At 51.2% G+C, this 19,433-nt stretch overlaps 1 protein-coding gene across 1 annotated transcript; it reads right to left on the bottom strand.

Moving 5' to 3' along the window:
• Positions 1-328: 328 nt before the first annotated feature.
• On the bottom strand, positions 329-15,321 carry LOC133893360 (glycolipid transfer protein 1-like). Its single transcript, XM_062334362.1, has 7 exons — positions 15,196-15,321; positions 14,563-14,710; positions 14,400-14,455; positions 13,897-14,027; positions 13,680-13,815; positions 926-1,057; positions 329-831 (listed from the first exon to the last, which is right to left on the bottom strand). Exons 2-7 carry the CDS (start codon positions 14,678-14,680, stop codon positions 796-798), a joined length of 609 nt encoding a protein of 202 aa, XP_062190346.1. The 5' UTR covers positions 14,681-14,710; positions 15,196-15,321; the 3' UTR covers positions 329-795.
• Positions 15,322-19,433: the final 4,112 nt, after the last annotated feature.

Below are 19,433 nucleotides of genomic sequence, written 5' to 3'. Positions count from 1 at the left end.
CTATTGCATATTTTAGCAAATCTCTCAATCAGAAGACACGAGCACAATCCACTTATGATAAGGAAGCTCTTGCTATTTTGGAGGTAATGAAAAAGTGGAGGCATTACTTCTTGGGCTCTAGACTCATAATTAGGACTGATCAACAAAGTCTTAAGTACATTACTCATCAGAGACTCTCAGAAGCAATCCAACATAAGTTAATGTTGAAGCTGCTCCAGCTGGATTATGTGGTGGAGTATAGAAAAGGAAAGGAGAACAAGGCTGTTGATGCCCTTTTTAGGATTGAGGCAAATTGTCAAGCTATCACCATAATGCAACCTGTATGGGTTTTTGAAATTCTGAAGAGTAATGTTACTGATCAACATTGTCAGCAAATGACAACACAATTCTTTGTTGTGCCTAACCCTTCCTCACTACATGCATACATACTCAAGTACAAAGGTAGAATACATGTTGTACAAGATGTTGGGGTTCAAAGCAGTATAATTAAGGCCTTGCATTCATCAGCCATTCATCAGAATGGATTTGGGTGTTGTCCAGTAGCTGCATGTTGTACAAGATGTTGGAGTGGAATTGGCGTACAAAAGAAAGTCATGTCATCAGATAGAAATTCTAATTGTCCTTGAGTTTATGGTATAGTGGTATACAACTCTTTATGGTACAAATACAGCAAGGGATAACACATATTACATGTAAAGAGAGCACAAACTCATTGCTCACCAAATTTAAGAACGAAAACGATCGCTCATTTCTGCATAAACTTGGAACAGAAGTGTTGTATGATCAACGGAGTGTTCAAGATGCCTTAAGATCATCCATGCCCACACTAGCCTGCAAGTTTTTCAAGTACATCATAAGGGCAAGTTCTGACTGAATATGTTTAGTTGATTACACCAGAAGCACGAGTAATTTGGACTCAACATACCAGAAACTTGTGGTTTTCTGCCAGCAAAGGGGCAAATGTCGTGCAGAATTTCTCAATGTCTGCATTGATATCGCCTGAGCCTCTGATGATCTCCGTGAACTTCTTCCTGTCTGGTGCAAGCTTTGTGGCAACCTGACCATGAGGCATACAGATTATATAAGGCATATAAGATAGCAGACGGAAGTATCCATTTGTAAATGATGGCACAATCATTCTTCACTAAAGGTTTTCTTGTTTTGTTACTGATAATAACTTAACATCCCACTTTCCATGCTTCTAATTTCTAAAACCCTAAGCATGATTTCGGGACACAAGTGACCCAAGCAAAATTGAGAATTTTCCCTCACTTTGAATAACTATAAATGCTTTCAAAGTAAAAGGAAGATTAGTGTTGGAGCAAGAGTTCGTCTTGCTCCAGCAAGTACGGCAAGAGTTTCTTCTAAGGAGGAAACTCAAGCTTGGAGACGAAGTTTGAAAGGAAGGAACACCATGAGTATATTGATGATAGGAAAATATATTACTCTGGGAGGAGTATCACAACGTTTGCTGTGATGCGTGTTCTTTCTCGCTGTGTCCATCTTTTCCCAAAGAACCATGGCCTTCTATTTATAGGGCCATGCATAGCTTGGCGTACAAGTTATCACAATGTACAAATATCTGGGATCTGACCAAATTACTGGACCTTATCCCGGATAACTACTTTCTATCCTATTAGGGAGATAAACATCCACCGTGGTAATTATCATGATGCCTGCCCCCTCAAGGAGGAGGGCCGGTTGCCAACCACATTCTGTCACCACACTGTCAGGGGTGTCAGAGTAGGTACCATCATATCAGAGTGTCAGAGTGGCATCCACTAGCCTAGGCATTTAATGCCGGTCACCTCCTTGCAGGCAAAGTACAACCTGTTCTTCCCTTTTGGCAAATTTTTCCTAAGGTTTGATGACTCAGCCAGTAACCTCCGGGAGCCCGACCCGGGCAGTGGGAAGCCCCGAGGCCTTGGGAGGCTGAGCCTTCAGGAGGCTGAGCTCCGGAAGACCGGGGCTTTGGAAGGGGGAGGCTTCGGGAGGCTGAGGCCTCAGAGACCGAGCCTTCAGGAGGCTGAGCTCCGAAAGGCTGGGGCTTCAGAAGGAAGAGGCTTTGAGAGGCCGAGCCTTCGGGAGTCTAAGCTCCGAAAGGCCGAGGCTTCGGAAGGCGAAGATTTTGAGAGCCGAGCCATTGGGAGGCTGAGCTGATTAAGCCAAGGGGCCGTTGGGGGTCCTTGATAGTGACCCCCAACAATAGCCACTCACGAGGGCGGCCAGCGAAGCTGTCAGGCCCGCGGTTCCTTTGGAGCAGGGCCCCCGGCGGTCCCTGGCTTGTGGTTGATGGCTCGTGGTTTGAGAATCGCTTGGCTTGTCCGGGACGGTTTAGCTCAGGTGACGGAACAGCATGTTGGATGATGTTGGCAACAGGGGGCATTGAATGCACCTTGGGGAGAGGTGTAGTCCTGCCCTGTCAGGCGGGGCATGGGACGTGTGTCATCTTGTCGTTGGGGGGCAAGGGAGTCAGTTTCGTTCCCCCATGATTTTGGCCTGGCAAGCGAAAGGATGGTGTGTGCGCCCGCCGCCTGGAGGGGGCAAGTTGCTCCCTATTTGTAGCAGGAGGGGGATTGCCTCGAGCAACCCTTTCGTTGACTCCTCGTTCTCATCTACCTTTGTTATCGGTGCCTTTTGCCTTGTGTTAGTTGTCCTTTGATCCCTACTCTTCTCTCTCTATCGTAATCTAGCGCCTTTCGCCATCCTCTCGCGGTTCATATGGCTGACTTGAGTACCCCGAGTGAAGCCGAAACTTAGGCGGCAGGGGAGATGGCTAGAGTAGTTACGGTGGGGGACCCTCAGGTGGCACTGGCTTTCCCGCTGCTGATGGGGCCGACGGCAGGAGTGGAGCTCCGGCGTGCCATCAAAAGCCACTCCCGGCAAACCACTGTGCTGGGAGCATCTGTCATCAGTGACGAGGAGCTCGACCAGATGGTTAGGGAGGGGAAGATTCCCTCCCGAGCTATCGCTCGGGCTTCGCTGGGCGAGGAGGTCCTGAAGCCCCTGGCCCATGAGGTTGTGGTGTTTGAATCCTTCTTCGAGGCGGGCTTGGGTTTTCCCTCGGTGCCGTTTCTTGAAGAGGTGCTCCGCCACTTCGACGTGGAGCTTTCACAGCTTCACACCAACGCCATTGCCCATCTAGCCACCTTTGAGTGGGCCATGCAGATGGAGGGGTGCGAAGGGAGGTCGGATTTCTTCGCAGCCCTCCACTTTGCCAGCTGCCAGCCAAAGTTGATCAAGATCGAGGGGATAAAGAGGCCCCTTAGTTTCGGGAGTATCACGATGCCTTCCTGGCGAAGGCCATTAACGACTGGTGGTATACCAGCTGGTTGCAGTAGTGGTTTTACTATAGCGTCGGCCCTGCATCGCCCCTTTTCTCCATGAACCAGGATATCGTGTATGTTTCCGAGCCGGAGACAGGGATTACGGATGACCAGTTCACCTCACGGCTGGCCCTTCTCCGGAGGGTGGCCGAAAAGATGAGCATGCGTGACCTCATGGAGGAGTTCACCATGTTGTGCATCCGACCCCTTCAAATAGGCTAGAATTGCATTTTTGAGCAAGGTGCGAAAGAGAGGCCGAAGGTGTATTCCAGTCTGGCCGTCAGCACTGGTGAGTTCCCTTTGTAGTTGGGTTCTCGATCTGCCAATGTGAGCCATCTTTTTTCTTCCAGAGAGCTGCTTCCCGCTGGAGCGCATGGCGGAGATCGCAGAGATGATCCTGGGCCCCCCTACTCTCGCAGAGCAGGAGCGGCGGAAGGCCCTGGCACGGAGTTGGGAGTGGTACAATTGTGTCTGGTTTTACCTTGGTGTGGGGGCTCCGGCATGGTGGGATCCTCCGGAGCCTAGGGTTGTTGGAAAACGAGCGCGGGCAGCCCCCCCATTCGTGCGAGGACGCTCTAGGCCCAGTGGCCTTCAACATCCAGAGGCTCGCATACTGGTTCGACGGCTGAGTCATTGGAGGTGCCCCTAGTTTGCAAGAAGCGCTTGAGGCGGGTTGGGAGCGCGAGCGATCAATCCGGAGGCGAGGGCCAGGGTGGCGGTGATGACCGGGGGAAGGATCGTGCCTCCCCGGATATTGTGGGTCATGAACAGAGCCAACAGAGAGGCGTGGCCTCTGTGGACTTCGACTTCGGTATTGTTGACTCGGATGTTGAGGATGCTTCGAGTCCTCCTGTAAGAGGTTTGGGGGAACCAGGTGTGATTTGCTTCATTAGTCATATCCTTTTTTTGGTCATGTGTAGGGATCTCAATTTGTGTTTCTCTTTTGTAGTGAACTTCGAGGTGGACGCGTCCTTGACTCAACCCCTCGAGGCTCCGGAGGCCCAGCGAAGATCAGGGACTCCTCCAGAGGGTTCTCCAAGGGCCATCTCGGGGGACGTGGCCTTGTTCCTACGGGGCCTAAGTCAGCTGATGGCCCACCCACGGCGGCTGGTGCCTAAGGCATCGTGCCCTCCGCCGAGAGTCCCTTTGAAGAAGTTGAGGGGGGCCCTGGCCTCGAGGTCCTGACCCCGGTTGACTTCGTGCTATGCCCAGAGGCATCAAGGGCCTTCGCTGTGGCCTCCTCTCTACTCCAGAGTGGAGAGGTCGAGCGATCGTTGGCCCAGCGTCCCCTGGAGGAGCTGGAGGCACGGTTGGTAGTGGCAGCCCTTCAGGTCGGTAGTATTAGTTATGATTTGCCAGGTCCGGTGTTGGGTCGTGAGTAGCTCATCTTGTCTTTTTCCATCTTTGTGGTGCCTTGTAGCAAGTAATTTTGACGAGGGCGCTGGGAGGTAGCGGGCGCCAGGCTTTGGAAGAGGCCCGAAAACAAGCGAAGTCCGCAGAGGGCCATCTTCATGAAGAGATGGTGCTTTGTGAGCGTGCGGAGGCTGAGGCGTGGAAGGCTGCCGACGACCTCCGAGAGGCGAAAGAGGTTGCCGATGTAGCCAACGCGGCCCGCATGTCCGCCGAGAGTAACGTTGACACCCTTCGGGTGGCGGTGGTAAATATGCGGTGAGAGCTAGAGGAGGTTTGGTCATGGGAGGGGGCACTACGTTCGGAGTGCCAGCAGTTAACGATGCTTGCATCAGAGGTGGCCCAAATTACCTCTGATGCCTTGAGCGGCCTAGGGGCTCGATGTCTACCACTGCCCTCCAACTCAGAGGCATCGTTCATGCTGCTCTTCTGGCTTCGGTCCGCCGTAAAGGTTATGGTTAGGGCTGCATAGGTCTATGCGAGGTCCAGCACATGTGTGGCCACTGCGCTTTAGCTAACCCTGCTACATCAGGCGGGGGTTGGTCCCTTCAAAGCTCTGGAGCAGCAGGTGCCAGACTCCATGGTCAAGGCCTTCCAGCTAGAGACACCTCCGGTGGAGATTTGCGCAGCCCCGGAGAGCTTCCGTCACCGCATATGGCAGAAGCATGGCTGGAGCATGACATTGCGCTTCATGGCTGGTCAGGGGACTCCAGGTGCTTCAGGGGGCCTTCGCCCGAGTTCTTCGTTGGGACGTCCGGTGCTTCAACCGGGGTCTACGAGCGCTTCGCGGCCCTCCGAAGGAGCTTTGTCTGGCGTTGTTGCCCCGCCGGAGCCAAGCGTGGATGTCCTGAAGGTGTAGCTCTACCGCGGCTGTCTTTGTTTTCTTTTCTTTCCCAAGGAGGGGGTCAAGTTCTAGTATGTTGACTGCCTCCTTCTACTTCATGTATATAATCTTTCCTTTATTTGATGGAAACCACGCCTGTCTTCCTGTGTTTTACCTGTCTTGTTTCTGGAATGTTTGCACCTTTGAGTTTTAATCGGAGTTTGCTCTGGGTGTACAGGTATGACAGCCCGTGGCTGAAGGAGGCCTTGTCCGTACCTTGGATAGTCCCTGTGGGAAGGGATCGAGTGCGTCTGGTGCGTCAGGTTCTACTCCGTTCGTTCATCGACGGAGTCTTTTAGTTGTGCCCCGTGATCCCGAGGGGCGTATTGACCAGTAGGTGGTCGTCGACGTCTTGGTTAAGGTCAAGCTGGAGGATCCCCTCGGTGTCTGCTCCGGATGTATGTTTTACCGCAAGAGATGACTGGTGTGCCGCCCGAACAGCTCGGGAGGTTGCCGGCTCATGCTTCTTATGATGCTTTGTCTTTCCCCGAGGTTCTGACGGAAGGGTGCCCTCAGGAATCCTCAAGTCTATCTTGGGTGAGGTGAAGGTGGAGGAGGCACATGCAGCGGAGGACTCGCTGGCGAGGCAAGAAGAGGAAGAGCTGGACTTCTCAGCCTTGGGCTCATATCCCTTCCCGGCGGATCCTTTGTCTTCCCGAGGCTGAGTCTCTATTTCGGGCAGTAGCCCTTCTTGCGGAGGGGGCTCATGTCGGGCTCCCATGCGCAGTCATCGTGGATGACTCTCCAGGTCCCGCAGTGTGTCCGGGAGGCATGGCGGTCGAGCACCCTCGTCTTCCCGTAGTGGTATAGGGGGCATAGTAGGCTAGCCAGTTTGCTGGGTATAGATTTGATGTACAGTGATTAACTTTTATAAAAAGATCCTTTGTATGTCATGTTGTAAAACTTGCATTGTGTTAGCTTGTTGTTTTTATTTCTTTTCCTCCCCCTCTTTTATGATTAATCGCGCCGATGTTTTGCCTATGCCCCTTGTCCCAGCCCCTTCATATCCTGTGGCTGCTCCGCGTCCACAGAGTGCGAGACATCGAGGGGCATCGGAAGTGTCAGGTGATAGAGACTTTTAGTCGTGCTTGTGTTGGGGTGTTTATCCCTCCGCCATGTTAGGCCGACTTGGCCTTAGAAATGACGGGGGGTGTTATGCCTATTCGGTATGAAGGCACTACCTTTAAGATAATGGAGTGGTCTTTGCCTATCTGCCATTTTAGGTTTGCTATGCCCAAATGATGACGGAATGCCTGTCCAGCACGAAGACTTATGTCTTCAAGATGCTGGAGCGGTATTTTCCTATCCGCCACATAGGTTAGCTAGATCTTAAAGATGGCAGACGGAATACCTGTCTAGCACAGAGGCTTATGCCTTCAAGATTCTGGAGCGGTCTTTGCCTATCCGCCATGTAAGTTAGTGAGACCTTAAAGATGGCGGACAAAATTCCTATCCAACACGGAGGTTTATGCCTTCAAGATGCTGGAGCGGTCTTTGCCTATCTGCCACGTAGGTTAGCGAGACCTTAAAGATGGCGGACGGAATGCCCGTCCAGCATGGAGGCTTATGCCTTCAAGATGCTGGGGGGTCTTTTTTTTCTTTGGAGAGGACTAAGCCTGGGGTTCTCTATACATAGTATTTGCAGAGGGTCTCCGTGTTCCAACTGTGTTTGATGGGGTCCCCTCTGTATCAGCTAGTCGGTAGGAGCCGGTTCTGTTAGACTTGAGGACCAGGTATGGGCCTTCCCATTTGTTGCGTAGCTTTCCTGGGGCTAGGGCGTGTCGAAGCACTAGTTCGCCGGGTTTAAAGTTTTGTGGTGCAACCCTTGTATCGTACCAGGCCTTAGTTTTCTTAATGTAGTGATCTAGGTTATGAATGCCATGGAGGCGCATGCCTTCGGAAAGGTCGAGGGAGAGCTTCCTTTCTCCGTTAGTTTGCGGAAGTTGTACCCTGAGTGAGCAGGCCTTGACCTCGGTGGGGGTCATGGCTTCGTCTCTATACAGGAGGCGGAAGGGTGTGAACCCGGTGGCCCACTTGACAGCGGTGCGGAGGGACCATAAAACCTTGGCTAGTTCGTCGACCCATAGGCCTCGAGCTAAGCCAATGAGGCGGCGATTTAGGCTGAAGAGGATGTTTCCATTGGCCCTTTTGACGGATCCATTGGACTGAGGGTATCGAACTGCTGCGAAGCATAATTCGATGCCAAGGTCATCGCGGAACTGTCTAAAAGGCCCAGAGTCGAATTGCGTGCTATTGTCCACCGTGAGCTGTCATGGGACACCGAAGTGGAAGATTATGTTCTTCCAGAAGAATTTCTGGACATCTTTTGATGTGATTGCAGTGAGGGATTCGGCCTCGACCCATTTGGAGAAGTATTCCAATGCTACCACTACGTACTGAAGGTTTCCTTTGGCACGGGGAAATGGACCGATGAGGTCCATACCCCAACAAGCCAAGGGCCAGACAGGGGCGATTAGTTGCAAGGGGGTTGGAGGTTGGTGGCTTCGATGTCCCATCCATTGGCATCCTTAGCAAGTGCGGACGAGTTCTTCTGCATTGGACATGATCATAGGCCACTGGAGCCCCTGGCGAACTGCCTTATCGGCTAGAGCACGAGGCACCAGATGATTGCTGCAAAGGCCTTCGTGTATTTCCCTGAGGAGGTCGGTTCCTTCTTGTGTAATGCATCGAAGGAGGGGAGCACGGACACCTGTCTTGTAAAGGGCGTCATTTATGAGATGGTAGCCCCTAGCACGATGCTGGATGAGGCAGAGCGCAATTGGGTCATCTGGTTCTGTTGTTCCTCTCAGGAAGGATAGGAGGGGGGCCCTCTAGTCTGCAGTTTGGATGGGGAGGATGGTGATGGCTGTCTCGTCAGGAGCTCTGGCGGTCGGCTGGTGCAGGGTCTCAAGGAAAGTGCCTATTAGTGGGTCTTTACCCATGGCTACAGCCTTTGCTAAGGTGTCTGCCTGATTGTTGTCCGCTGGCAGTATCCTTCGTATTGATATGCCGCGGAAGTGTGCCTCGGCCTTGTGAATGGCCTTGAGGTATGTTATCATGTCTAGATGCCAGACTTGGAAGTCCTTGTTGACATGACCGGTGACAATCTGAGAGTCAGTTCAGATGATGACTCTGGCTACTCCTAAGGCTCGGGCCTTTCGGAGGCCTAAGAGGATGGCCTCGTATTCGGCTATGTTGTTGGTCATCTTGAAATCTAGGCGAGCAGCATATTGAACCTGCTGGCCTGTGGGGGAGATGAGGACCGCGCCAGATCCGGCGCCTATGGAGCAGTATGCTCCATCAATGTAGATGGTCCAGATGTCTTGGGTGGGTGTAGTGGTGGGTTCGGTGGGTGCCAAGGTCCATTCAGTGATGAAGTCCGCAAGATTGAGGATTTGACGACGGTGCAGGCTACAAACCTTACCACGAAGGGGGCTAACTCTACCACCCACTTGCCGATGCGTCCCGTCACCTCCAAGTTGTGAAACATGTCGCCAAGCGGGTACGAGGTTGGGACAGTGTTGTCGTAGGCAAGGAAGTAGTAGCGGAGCTTACGTGAGGCTATCAGCAGGGCATATGCTATTTTTTTTAGCTTAGTGTAGCGTGTCTTGGCCCCAGCTAAGGCCTCTAAGACGTAGTATACAGCACTTTGAGTGGGGCGACCATTACTTTTTTCCTCTCATACCAGGTCAGCGCTGACAGCAGATGCGGAGACGGATAGGTACAGCAGTAGTCCCTCACCGGGGAGGGGCATCACGAGTGTTTCGAGGTTGGAAAGGTATGCCTTTAGGGCCTCGAATACTGGCTGGCAGTCCGGTGTCCAGCTAAATGGCTCGGAGCCCCTTAGCGTTTTAGAGAAAGGGAGGTTGTGCTCAGCAGATTTTGTGAGGAAGCAACTGAGAGCCACGAGACGGCCGGACAGGCTTTGTACTTCTTTCGAATTGGCGGGAGGTGACATTTCTGTGGTAGCATGAATCTTGCCCAGGTTGACCTCGATGCCTCTTCGGGAGACAAGATATCCTAGCATTTTTCCACCTATAGCGCCAAATACGTATTTTTCTTGGTTCAGCCATACGCCAGCGGCTCTGAGGCTGTTGAATGTTTCTTGTTGGTCGGCAATGTGGGTGGCTTCTAGTTGGCTTTCCACCACGATATTGTCTACGTAGGCCTCGACGTTGCGGCCCAACTGCTGTTGCAGCACCTTGTGTACTAGGCGGGAGAAGGTGCCCCGGCGTTTTGAAGACCAAAGGGCATCCGGACATAACAGTATACTCCGAAGGGGGTAATGAAGCTATTCTTGTTCTCATCCTCCGTTGCCATTCACACCTAGTGGTATCCGGAGTAGACGTCGAGGACGCTTAGCATTTCATAGCCAGTTGTGGAATCCACCAGCTGGTTGATGCGGGGGAGAGGGTATGGATCCCGGGGGCATACTTTATTTAATGATGTGAAATCGATGCACATACGCCATTTTCTACTATGTTTATTGACCAGGACGGTGTTGGAGAGCCAATCGGAGTGGATGACCTCTCGGATAACACTGGCTTTCAACAACTTCTGAACTTCTTCTTTTGTGGCTTCAGTCCGCTCCAGAGAGAGCCTGCTAAGCCCCCGGCATACGGGCCTTGCCTCTGGGTCGACTAGGAGCGAGTGCTTGACGATGCTGCGATCGACTCCAGGGAGGTCCTGCGGGGACCATGCGAAGATGTCGAGGTTACTCCGTAAGACGACCAGAAGTTGGGCTTCTTGCCTGGAGGTGAGGTCCGCCCCTATTTGGAAGGTCAGGTCGGGTTGGTCTTGGTGTATGGGGACCAGCTTTACGTCCCCTTCTGGCTGTGGTCTCGGAGGGCAGCAGTGCCCGGGGTGCAACGACGGAGGATCTTTCCAGTCCTCCTGTGGCATAGTGTGGATATGGCGACTGGGGAGCAGAGCAGGGTGCCCATACTCGATGCGTCTAGCTAGGTCTTGGTCGCCGTGGATGGTTATTAGCCCCTCGAGTTCGGGTATTTTTAGGGAAAGGTAATTGTGATGGGGTACAGCTCTGAATTTGTTCAAGGTCCCCCGTCCCAGGATGACGTTGTAGGCATACGGTACGTCTACGACATCGAAGGTGATAACCCTAAACCGTGATGCAGAGCTCTCGCCGAAGATGACCGGGATTTCTATCTGTCCTAGGGCGTTGAGGGGGGCCCCATTGAATCCCTAAAGGGGTCTGCTCCTTGGTGAGAGCCGGCTTCACAGAATTTGGAGCTGGTTGAAGGCATGCACGAATAGGAGGTCCGTCGAGCTGCCTCCATGAACCAGTATTCTTCGGACCTCGACTTCGGCGATATTGGCTGAGATGACCAGGGCATCGAAGTGGGGAAATTTTACCCCTTCAGAGTCATCGACGGTGAATGTTACGGGGGTGTCGGCCCAATCGGGGGCCTGTCGATGGATGCTAGTCGCTCTGATGTGGTGTACCCCACGCGCGTAGTCTCACTGATGTCGTTTCGAAGTGCCAATAGAGATCCCTCCGCCGGTAATGGCGAGGACGATTTGTTTGCCCCACGCTCCTTTGTCACTGTACTGTTCTAGGGATGACTGGGGTGGTGAAGGTAAGGCCAGGTGGTTGACCCGTCAGTGGGCCGATGGCCTACGATCTTCGGACCGCCCCTTGGGAGCCCCATCATTGGAGGTGAAGCCTGCCTGCCTCCCAAGGTACTCCTCTCAGAAGGTGGTGAGAGTTCGGTAGTTATCAGTATTATGCCCTCGTCCTGCGCCATGTAGAGTGCACCAGGACTCTTCCTCGAAACGCTGGTTTGGGGCGTGGCTTCGCTCCAGGAGGCCTCCGGAGCGTCCTCGGCCGCTTCCGCAGGGGTGGCCTTGGTTCTGAGCCCCACTACGTGGGCTGATATTGCTGATGTTTCAGCGTTGTTGTTGCCGCCCTCTTTGGGACCCGGCAGTAAGGGCCTCCTCGAAGCTCCTTTTTGTCAGGGGAGCAGGGGCGTGTGACGATCCGATCTGCAAGTGTGGTCTCTCGGAATTGGCACAGGAAGCCTCGCCTGCTTGTGAGCGCCTCCAACGGAGTTTTTCCTCCTCTGCCCATGCAGATTCCTCAAACTTGCTCATGAGGACTTCTACTGTGCGTATTGGGCGTCTATTTAGTCGATCATATAGGGGGCCTTCGGCCAGGCCCTGGGTTGCGGCATCGATGATCGAAGAGTCTAATATGCCCCTAATCTGGGCTTTGCTCTGGGAGAACCTTCGAAAGTAGTCCCGGAGGGTTTCGTCTGGCCCCTGCCTGATAGTGAATAGACTGCCGAAGGTTACTAGTTCGATGAAGGTGCCCTGGAAGTTGCTGTGGAAGAGGTCTCGGAGTTGGGACTAGGTGTGAATGGTGTCGGGGTCCAGCGCCCAGAACCAGCGTATGGCCACCCCTTCTAGGGCAAGGGGGAAGCATTTAGCCATGATGGTTGGTCCACCCCCACTGGTCTCTATGGCTGGGGCGTAGGATCGGGTGAACTCGTCGAGGTCTGAATTGCCTTTAAACATGGGCAACTTCGGGGTCTGAAAACCCTCAGGGAAGGGCATAGCCTCTAGGGTGGCCAGCAGGGGAGAGTCATAGTCCTGTAGGAGGTCCTCACGACACCAGCCTCGGGGCTCCGGGGATCGAACGGGTCATGTCCTTGAGCCAAGGGGCTCGCTTTTTTGTAGAGCTTGGGTCGAAAACGCGCCGACCGTCCCGAAAGCGGCGGTGAAGGTGTGGGTAGCTTCCTGCTCGACCCGTAGGGTAGCTCCTCCATCTGTGCCAGGAGTGCCACCAAGCGTGATTGCTGCTCAGGCGGAGCGGTGTTTCCGGCGGTAGCGCTGGCTGCAACCCCTAGGGGCACAGCGAGGGCCTCGACTAGCTGCTGCTCGGTCCCCGGGGTAGAGAACCCTTCGGTGTCGCCTGTAGCTGTAGTTATGGTTGGGTCGGTGGTGGCCGTAAGGTTCCTGTTCCCCCCGGCTGGGGGGCCGTTGTCGGTGCCGGCCGCGTATAGCCGGTTGTACTGCTATGCAGGCGTGACTGGGGTTCGACCGCTGCCGATGTGGCCTTGGTGGTCTTTTTTTTTTGTGGTATCCTACATCTCTTAGCACTTCTGTATTTGAATCCCCACGGATGGCGCCACTGTTGGAGTAAGAGTTTGTCTTTCTCCAGTAAGTACGGCGAGAGTTTCTTCTAAGGAGAAGACTCAAGCTGGGAGACGAAGTTTGAGAGGAAGGAACACCACGATTATATTGATAATAGGAAAATATATCACTCTGGGAAGAGTATCACAACGTTCGTTGTGATACGTGTTCTTTCTCGCGATGTTCATCTTTTCCCAGAGAACCATGGCCTCCTATTTATAGCGCCATGCGTAGCTTGGCGTACAAGTTATCACAATGTACAAATATCCAGGATCTGTATAAATTACTAGGGCATTATCCCGGATAACTACTTTCTATCCTATCAGAGAGATAAACATCCACCGTGGTAATTATCATAATACCTACCCCCGAAGGAGGCCGGGGTTTCGGAAGGCGGAGGCTTTGAGATGCCGAGCTTCCGGGAGACTGAGCTCCGGAAGGCCGAAGCTTCGGAAAGCGGAGCCTTTGGGAGGCTGAGCTGATTAAGCTAAGGAGCCATCGAAGGTTCTTGATAACGACCCTAACAACTAGTATTTCCGATTTTCGGTTGTCCATGGGCACCATAGATCTCAAGCACCATAGATCTCTCGTTCTCTCCATCGCAGTGTAAATGCAGAGCAAAGAAAAATGTGCAATCTGGGATAACTCATTACAGTTTCTGCATATTCTCGGATTCTCCAGAGATATAGTTAACTGTAGTACTGTACCGCTGTAAAGAACCAAAAATCTATGATCAATCTAACGCCACACTTTTAGGATGAACATCTTCATAGGACTTACCGACCTAGATGACTAGCACAAACAAATCCAAATAAAACTCCACAAGATGGCATCATCAGTAATGACTGGGTATTTGACAGATTATCAGAAGATATAACTTTCTTTGGAGATTAAGTAAGGAATACTACCGAAAAGCTCGAACTCGCCAGCCAACCATGCCATTTCTTCAGTGTCTTGGCATATGCATCACTGCAAACTTGTGACATCTGCCAATCTGGGTGCTTTACCAAATTATGGAACAGCGCAACCAAGAAGTCCATGGCTCTGACAAACAAATGCACAAAACATTAACAATACTGATATATGATGATAAATCACTGAAATATGCAAATTTTGGTGTGTTACCTTGTCAACCAGAGAAGGCCATTGGCACAACTGCTAGAACTTTCCGCTGTCTTAGCGCTAACTTCTACTTTCACCATGTTGTGCAGCTGCTCATACTTTGAAGGATCAGATGAATATTTGTTCTCCAACCTCTGCATATCAACAGCAACAGTGTGTTATCATAAAATGCAGTAGGAGCCAGATATAAATCATAGGGAGCACCATTCGCTTTGACCAAATTTCGTCAAAGAGATACTTGAAGATCCAGAACGACTGGACGTGATTCTTTGTGCAATTTCCATGCAACATGTATCATTTTCTAGTATATTTTCCTGCTTTAGCACAGAAAAAAATCGGCAACCATTTCAAGATTGAAAGGAAAAGGAGGCAACAAGATGATGTTAACCTAATTGGAAATCTCTCTCACATTGATTAGGTTTGTCCGATAGATCAATAGGGTAATGACCTTAATTAACGTAGTTAAGAAAATATGGAACATTCAGTGAGAAAACCGATTGTCTTACCGTGATATTACCTCCAATGTCAGTCTTCACAATAGACATGGCTGATCCAAATTTCTCTGCAACGATCCATTAATCGAAATGTCATTGGTTTAACCACATCAATGTACATATCAAGGACAACCCCCATAAACCTATGGCAGGAATGGGAACATCTCTTGTTTACCTAGCACAGGGAGAATGTGCTTGCATACATCAAGGAACGGCTTGGTTAGGATCACCCCGCTCTCTGACTTGACGTGCTTCATTCCTTCAAGCGAGGGCGTGAACACGGTCCCCTCCATCTGTGCGAAGTTAGGATCGGCAGCACTGACCTGTCAAATCAACAGAGAACATCGAGGCCAGATTTTAGCAGAACCCAAGAACAGGCATTGTAGTCTGATCACCTTGGTTGACCAAAGCAACCATGCACGCTGATCACCCTATTTCTTGAACTTTGACCTCACGATGACAGAAACTATAGAATAATTGGGAATGAAATCTGCAATACTGATACTGATCATGTTTTTAGATAAAGGTGGAAGCTTTATTCCCTGTTCCTGATCATGTTTCCTGCAGAAAACCAAGAAGCTATCTACTTTGCTCCTAATGTAAGAACTAGACAGAAACCCAAGTAATCTGAAAACATCCAATCTACAATTTCTCAGGTAAACCTAGTCATTGGCAGTGAGCCACGCATTGCCTTGATTTCTTGTTGCGCATGTGCAACGAATTAAGATTGAGTTCATCCAAATGTGGACATTAAAAAGCAACCTGAATAAAATCGGAGTGATGCTGATGCAATGCAAAGTGCACTCACCGATTCAAACAGAGGAACCACCAAAGCGAGGAAACACGTATTGGTGTAAGCTCTGCTCAGGTGCAGAAAAAGGAGAAGACCCAAGAAATGGAGGAGACGTGCATGCTTGGGATGGCGGAGGTTGGGGAGTCGTGGGATCCGATAAACAGGGGCTCATGATGTTTTATTTATAGCATAAGGGCGGTCGCTCTTGATCTCCCCGATAAACAGGTGGCAAGCTGTTAACGACTTGCCCTCCTCTCTTCTCTTGCCTTGCTTTCATGTCACGCACCAATGGCCAATGCACCATGGACTGTGGATCCCGAGGTGCCACCTCGTTCATGCTGCGGAGGGGCACGTCTTCGCTCGTTGGGCGGGCAGTGCGGCCAAGCAATTCTCAGCGTATCTTTCATAGTTGGTACTCGTGCAGTCTGTTCGTACCATTTTCCTTTTTAAATAAGAAAATATCCACTTTATTTCTCCGAACTATGCTAGTGGTCCGAATAACTCTCTAAACTTTAAAACCTCATTTTACTCCTCTGAATTTTTAATATCGGATCGTTTAATCCCTGCACTGGTTTCCCTAAGCGGTTTTGATGACGTGGATGTCATGTCGCCTAGTTTTTTCCCACGTCAGCCCCTTTTCTTTTCTTTTCTTTTATTTTTCTCTTTTCTCTTCTCTTCTTTCCTTCTCTTTCTCTTTTTCCTTTCTCCATCGAAGCAGAGAGAGAAGGGGAGGCGGCGGCTCGACCGGGCGGTGGCAGGAGGCGCGCAGGGGGAGGGGATGCCCAGGGTGGGCTCCCCGGAGCTCGGGAAGGGGGATGGCACCCGACGGCGAGACCAACCCATGCACACGCGAGCTCGCAGCTTCCTCGGTGAGGGGAGGCAATGCCCTGACCGAGGGGCCTCAGAGGGAGCCCGAGGTGGGCTGCCCTCGGCGGGAGGCGGTGCGCATTGTGGTGGCCCGAGCCGGAGGGGAAGTGGAAAGGGAGTAGGGAGAGGAGGGGTGCAGATGGCATAGGTGCTCACCTGGGGCCTCGCGAATGGAGAGGATGGCGTGGTCGGGGACGCCGTGGAGGTGGTTGGGGCGTGATCGACGAAGCAGAGGAGGTCATAGGGTGGTCAGGGCGCCACGGAGGTGATCGGGGCGGCGGCTCAAGGCAGGACAACACGGGCCAGCGGTGGCGCGGCCTCGGGCTGTCAGGACGGCAGAAGGGAGAAAAGAGAGGGGAAGCGGAGGAAGGAGGCCAGCTGGGTCAGCTTGGCGGTGCGTTGGCTGGCGGCGCAGCGCGCGGGTGAGATCGGCTGGCTAGGCCTGCTGAGCAGCGCGACACGCTCGCGGCTACGCGTGTCGAGCGAGTCAGTAAGGGAGGTCGCACGGGAGGACGTGCTGGTGGCGACGCCGGTGGCACAAGAGCAGAGGAGGGCATGAGTAAGGAATAGAGGAGAGAGAGTGAGGAGGAAGATGACGAGGTGGCCGCCATGTGGTGAAAAAACCAGGTGATATGACATCCATGTCATCAAAACCACTTAGAAAAACCACTACAAAGGGTTAAGTGATCCGGTATTAAAACTTTGAAGGAGTAAAATGGACGGTTTAAAAGTTTAAGAGGTTATCCGGATCACTAACATAGTTTAGAGGAGTAAAATGAACTTTTTCCTTTAAATAATATCAAGAACTTTGGCCTTCAATTGGGGAGTGGACACCCAAATCTGAGCTCAATGACATCCTCTACCAATAGAGAAAGAGCTCGTTCCCAATCCTGTAAGTGCTTTAAGAACATGAGTGCAAGGCAACTCAGGAATGAAGAAAACAAGAAAAGGAATAGGAGGAAGAACTTCTAAAATCATGTTGTCAGAGCATACAAGTCTGTTTAGAATTTATAATGTCTACTACTTTGTTTACATTCTCATTAAGTACTACTTCTGATGATAAGATTTTATATTTATAGTGACTATTTTAGTGATAATGATAAGATTTCATATTTATAGTGACTATTTTAGTGATAATTGATTTAATGTACGATCAGTGAACAGTATCATAACCGGATGAACAGTAACACGATCAGATGAACAGTGTTGACTAGATGAATAATGATCCAACCAGGCAAATAGTGCTCTGCCCAGTAAATAGTAATTTCTGACCAGTTTACAGGTCCTTCAGTATTTCCGACCAGTGGACAGTAATTTCCGTCCAGTGAACAGTGATTCAGGCAATGAATAGTGACTTTGCGACACGATCGAGACTAGGTGAACAGTGATCACGTCCTGCCGTCGGTCTCCAAACTTGAGCTTTTCTCATCCTATAGGAGAGATCTCGCGGGGTGGCGCTATGTGGCGGATGGCTGGCCTGGCCTCGGGATTTAGGGACCCCTGGTTCCTAATACACCGACAACGTCACCTTTGGCAACTGACGTCGGGCTCTGAATGGCCCTGCATCCGGAGCCACACTGCAGTTAAGGGCAAAGGGGGTGGAAAACTACCTCCCTCGACCTATCCATTGCTTTGGCAACCACTACCGGGCTTCGGATGGTCCTGCCTCCCGAGCCTCACCACGATTAAGGGCTAAGGGGGTTGCAAACTACCTCCCTTGGATTGCTATCGGTGTCACCTCTGGCAAACCACCGCCAGGCACTGGATGGCCCTTCCTCCGGAGCCTCGCCATGATTAAGGGCTGATGGGGTCCCAAACTACCTCCCTCGGCCTAGCTATCGGTGTAACCTCTGGCACCACTGCAGGGCCCGGATGGCCCTGCCTCTGGAGCCTCACCACGGTTAAGAGCCCAGGGGGTCGCAAACTGCCTCCTATGGCCTAGCCATCGGTGTCACCTCTAGCAACTACCGTCGAACTCCGGATGGCCCTTCCTTTGGAGCCTCGCTAAGGTTAAGGGTCGAGGGGGTCGCAAACTACCCCCTTCGACCTAGCCATCGGCGTCAGCTCCGACAACCCTCATCGAGCTCCGAATGGCCCTACCTCTGGAGGCTCGCCGTGATTAAGGGCTGAGGGTTCCCAAATTGCCTCCATCGGCCTAGCCATCGGCGCCACCTCTGCAACCACCGCCGGGCTCCGAATAGGCCTGCCTCTAGATAATCACCGCGAATAAGGGCCGAGAGAGTCGAAAACTGCTACCATCGGCCTAGCCATCGGCGTCACCTCTAGCAACTACCGTCAGGCTCCAAATGGCCCTGCTTCTGAAGCCTCACTGTGGTTAAGGGTCTAGGGGTTGGCAAACTACCTCCCTCAGCCTAGCCATCGGCATCACCTTTGGCAACTATTGTCGGGCTCCAGATGGCCTGTCACACCCGGTTTTAACAGACAAAACCAAGTGCGGCTTATGTGTGCCCAGAAAGTTTAACACACATAAGGATGTCATAGGTGAAGCAGCAAAAGAAATACTTTAATTAAATAAATGTTCACTTCTTACAATTAAGAGACTTCACCTAAACAACCTCAAAATTTAACCTAAACGACAGCATCTAATCGACGGCAGTGGGATGAAAACATTGGCGACCAACACTCCACAGGCACCGACTGGAAGACACGCTCCTTAGAACACTAGGTCGTCGTCTTGGAAATCCTCAAAGTCTTCCACTCAGCAGCATATATTTTTGTAGGAGAAAGCAAGGGTGAGCACATAAAGTATTCAGCAAGTGTGGAAAAATAATGACATGCAGACTTATATCAAGAATAGGCTAACACATGGTAATATTTGTGTAAATGCGAGTAATAAAAACACATTTGGACTCAAAAGCATTAATCAAGTATTAAATGAATGTAACCTAAACAATCCATCATCTAGCATACAAGGTTCCCCACCCTGCATACCACAACCATCTAGTACTCCCTATACTATAACCAAAACCACACCATCTAGTACTCCCTGTACCAGAACCAAAACCATCCACCCTCTAATCATGTGAGGATTCAAGTCTCTCATATCCGTGAGCACGGCTGTTATAACAGTTTTACACTCTGCAGAGGTTGTCCAGCTTTCCCCACAAGTCAGTAAATTCCATGTTGCCGTGTTTGCAAGACACTTAACACACGCCAGTGGTGTGCCACCAAGAATCACTGTATGGCACTTTTTGTAAACAGAAAGTTCAGGAACCTTTTTGTAAAAACAGGGGGCCTAATTGTAATTATGGAAAAGTATAGGAACTTAACTGTAAAGAGACATGGCTCTTTTGTTATTACAGAAAGGTCTAGGGGTCTTTCTGTAAAATTACCAATTTCCAAGAATTATTAGATTTATTTTATAC

The sequence above is a fragment of the Phragmites australis genome, chromosome 15 (genome assembly GCF_958298935.1).
Source record: "Phragmites australis chromosome 15, lpPhrAust1.1, whole genome shotgun sequence".
NCBI lineage: Eukaryota > Viridiplantae > Streptophyta > Magnoliopsida > Poales > Poaceae > Phragmites > Phragmites australis.
The sequence above is the reverse complement of the archived record's forward strand: the minus strand, read 5'-3'. Positions and strand labels throughout refer to the sequence as shown.

Excerpts from the sequence above, each read along its gene's own strand:
- LOC133893360 (XM_062334362.1), bottom strand. The coding sequence starts at position 14,680 with ATGGAGGGGACCGTGTTCACGCCCTCGCTTGAAGGAATGAAGCACGTC. Across the intron at positions 14,028-14,399 it reads ACATTGGAGGTAATATCACG|AGGTTGGAGAACAAATATTC; the intron begins GTAAGACAATCG and ends GTTGATATGCAG. Across the intron at positions 13,816-13,896 it reads GGCCTTCTCTGGTTGACAAG|AGCCATGGACTTCTTGGTTG; the intron begins GTAACACACCAA and ends TTTGTTTGTCAG.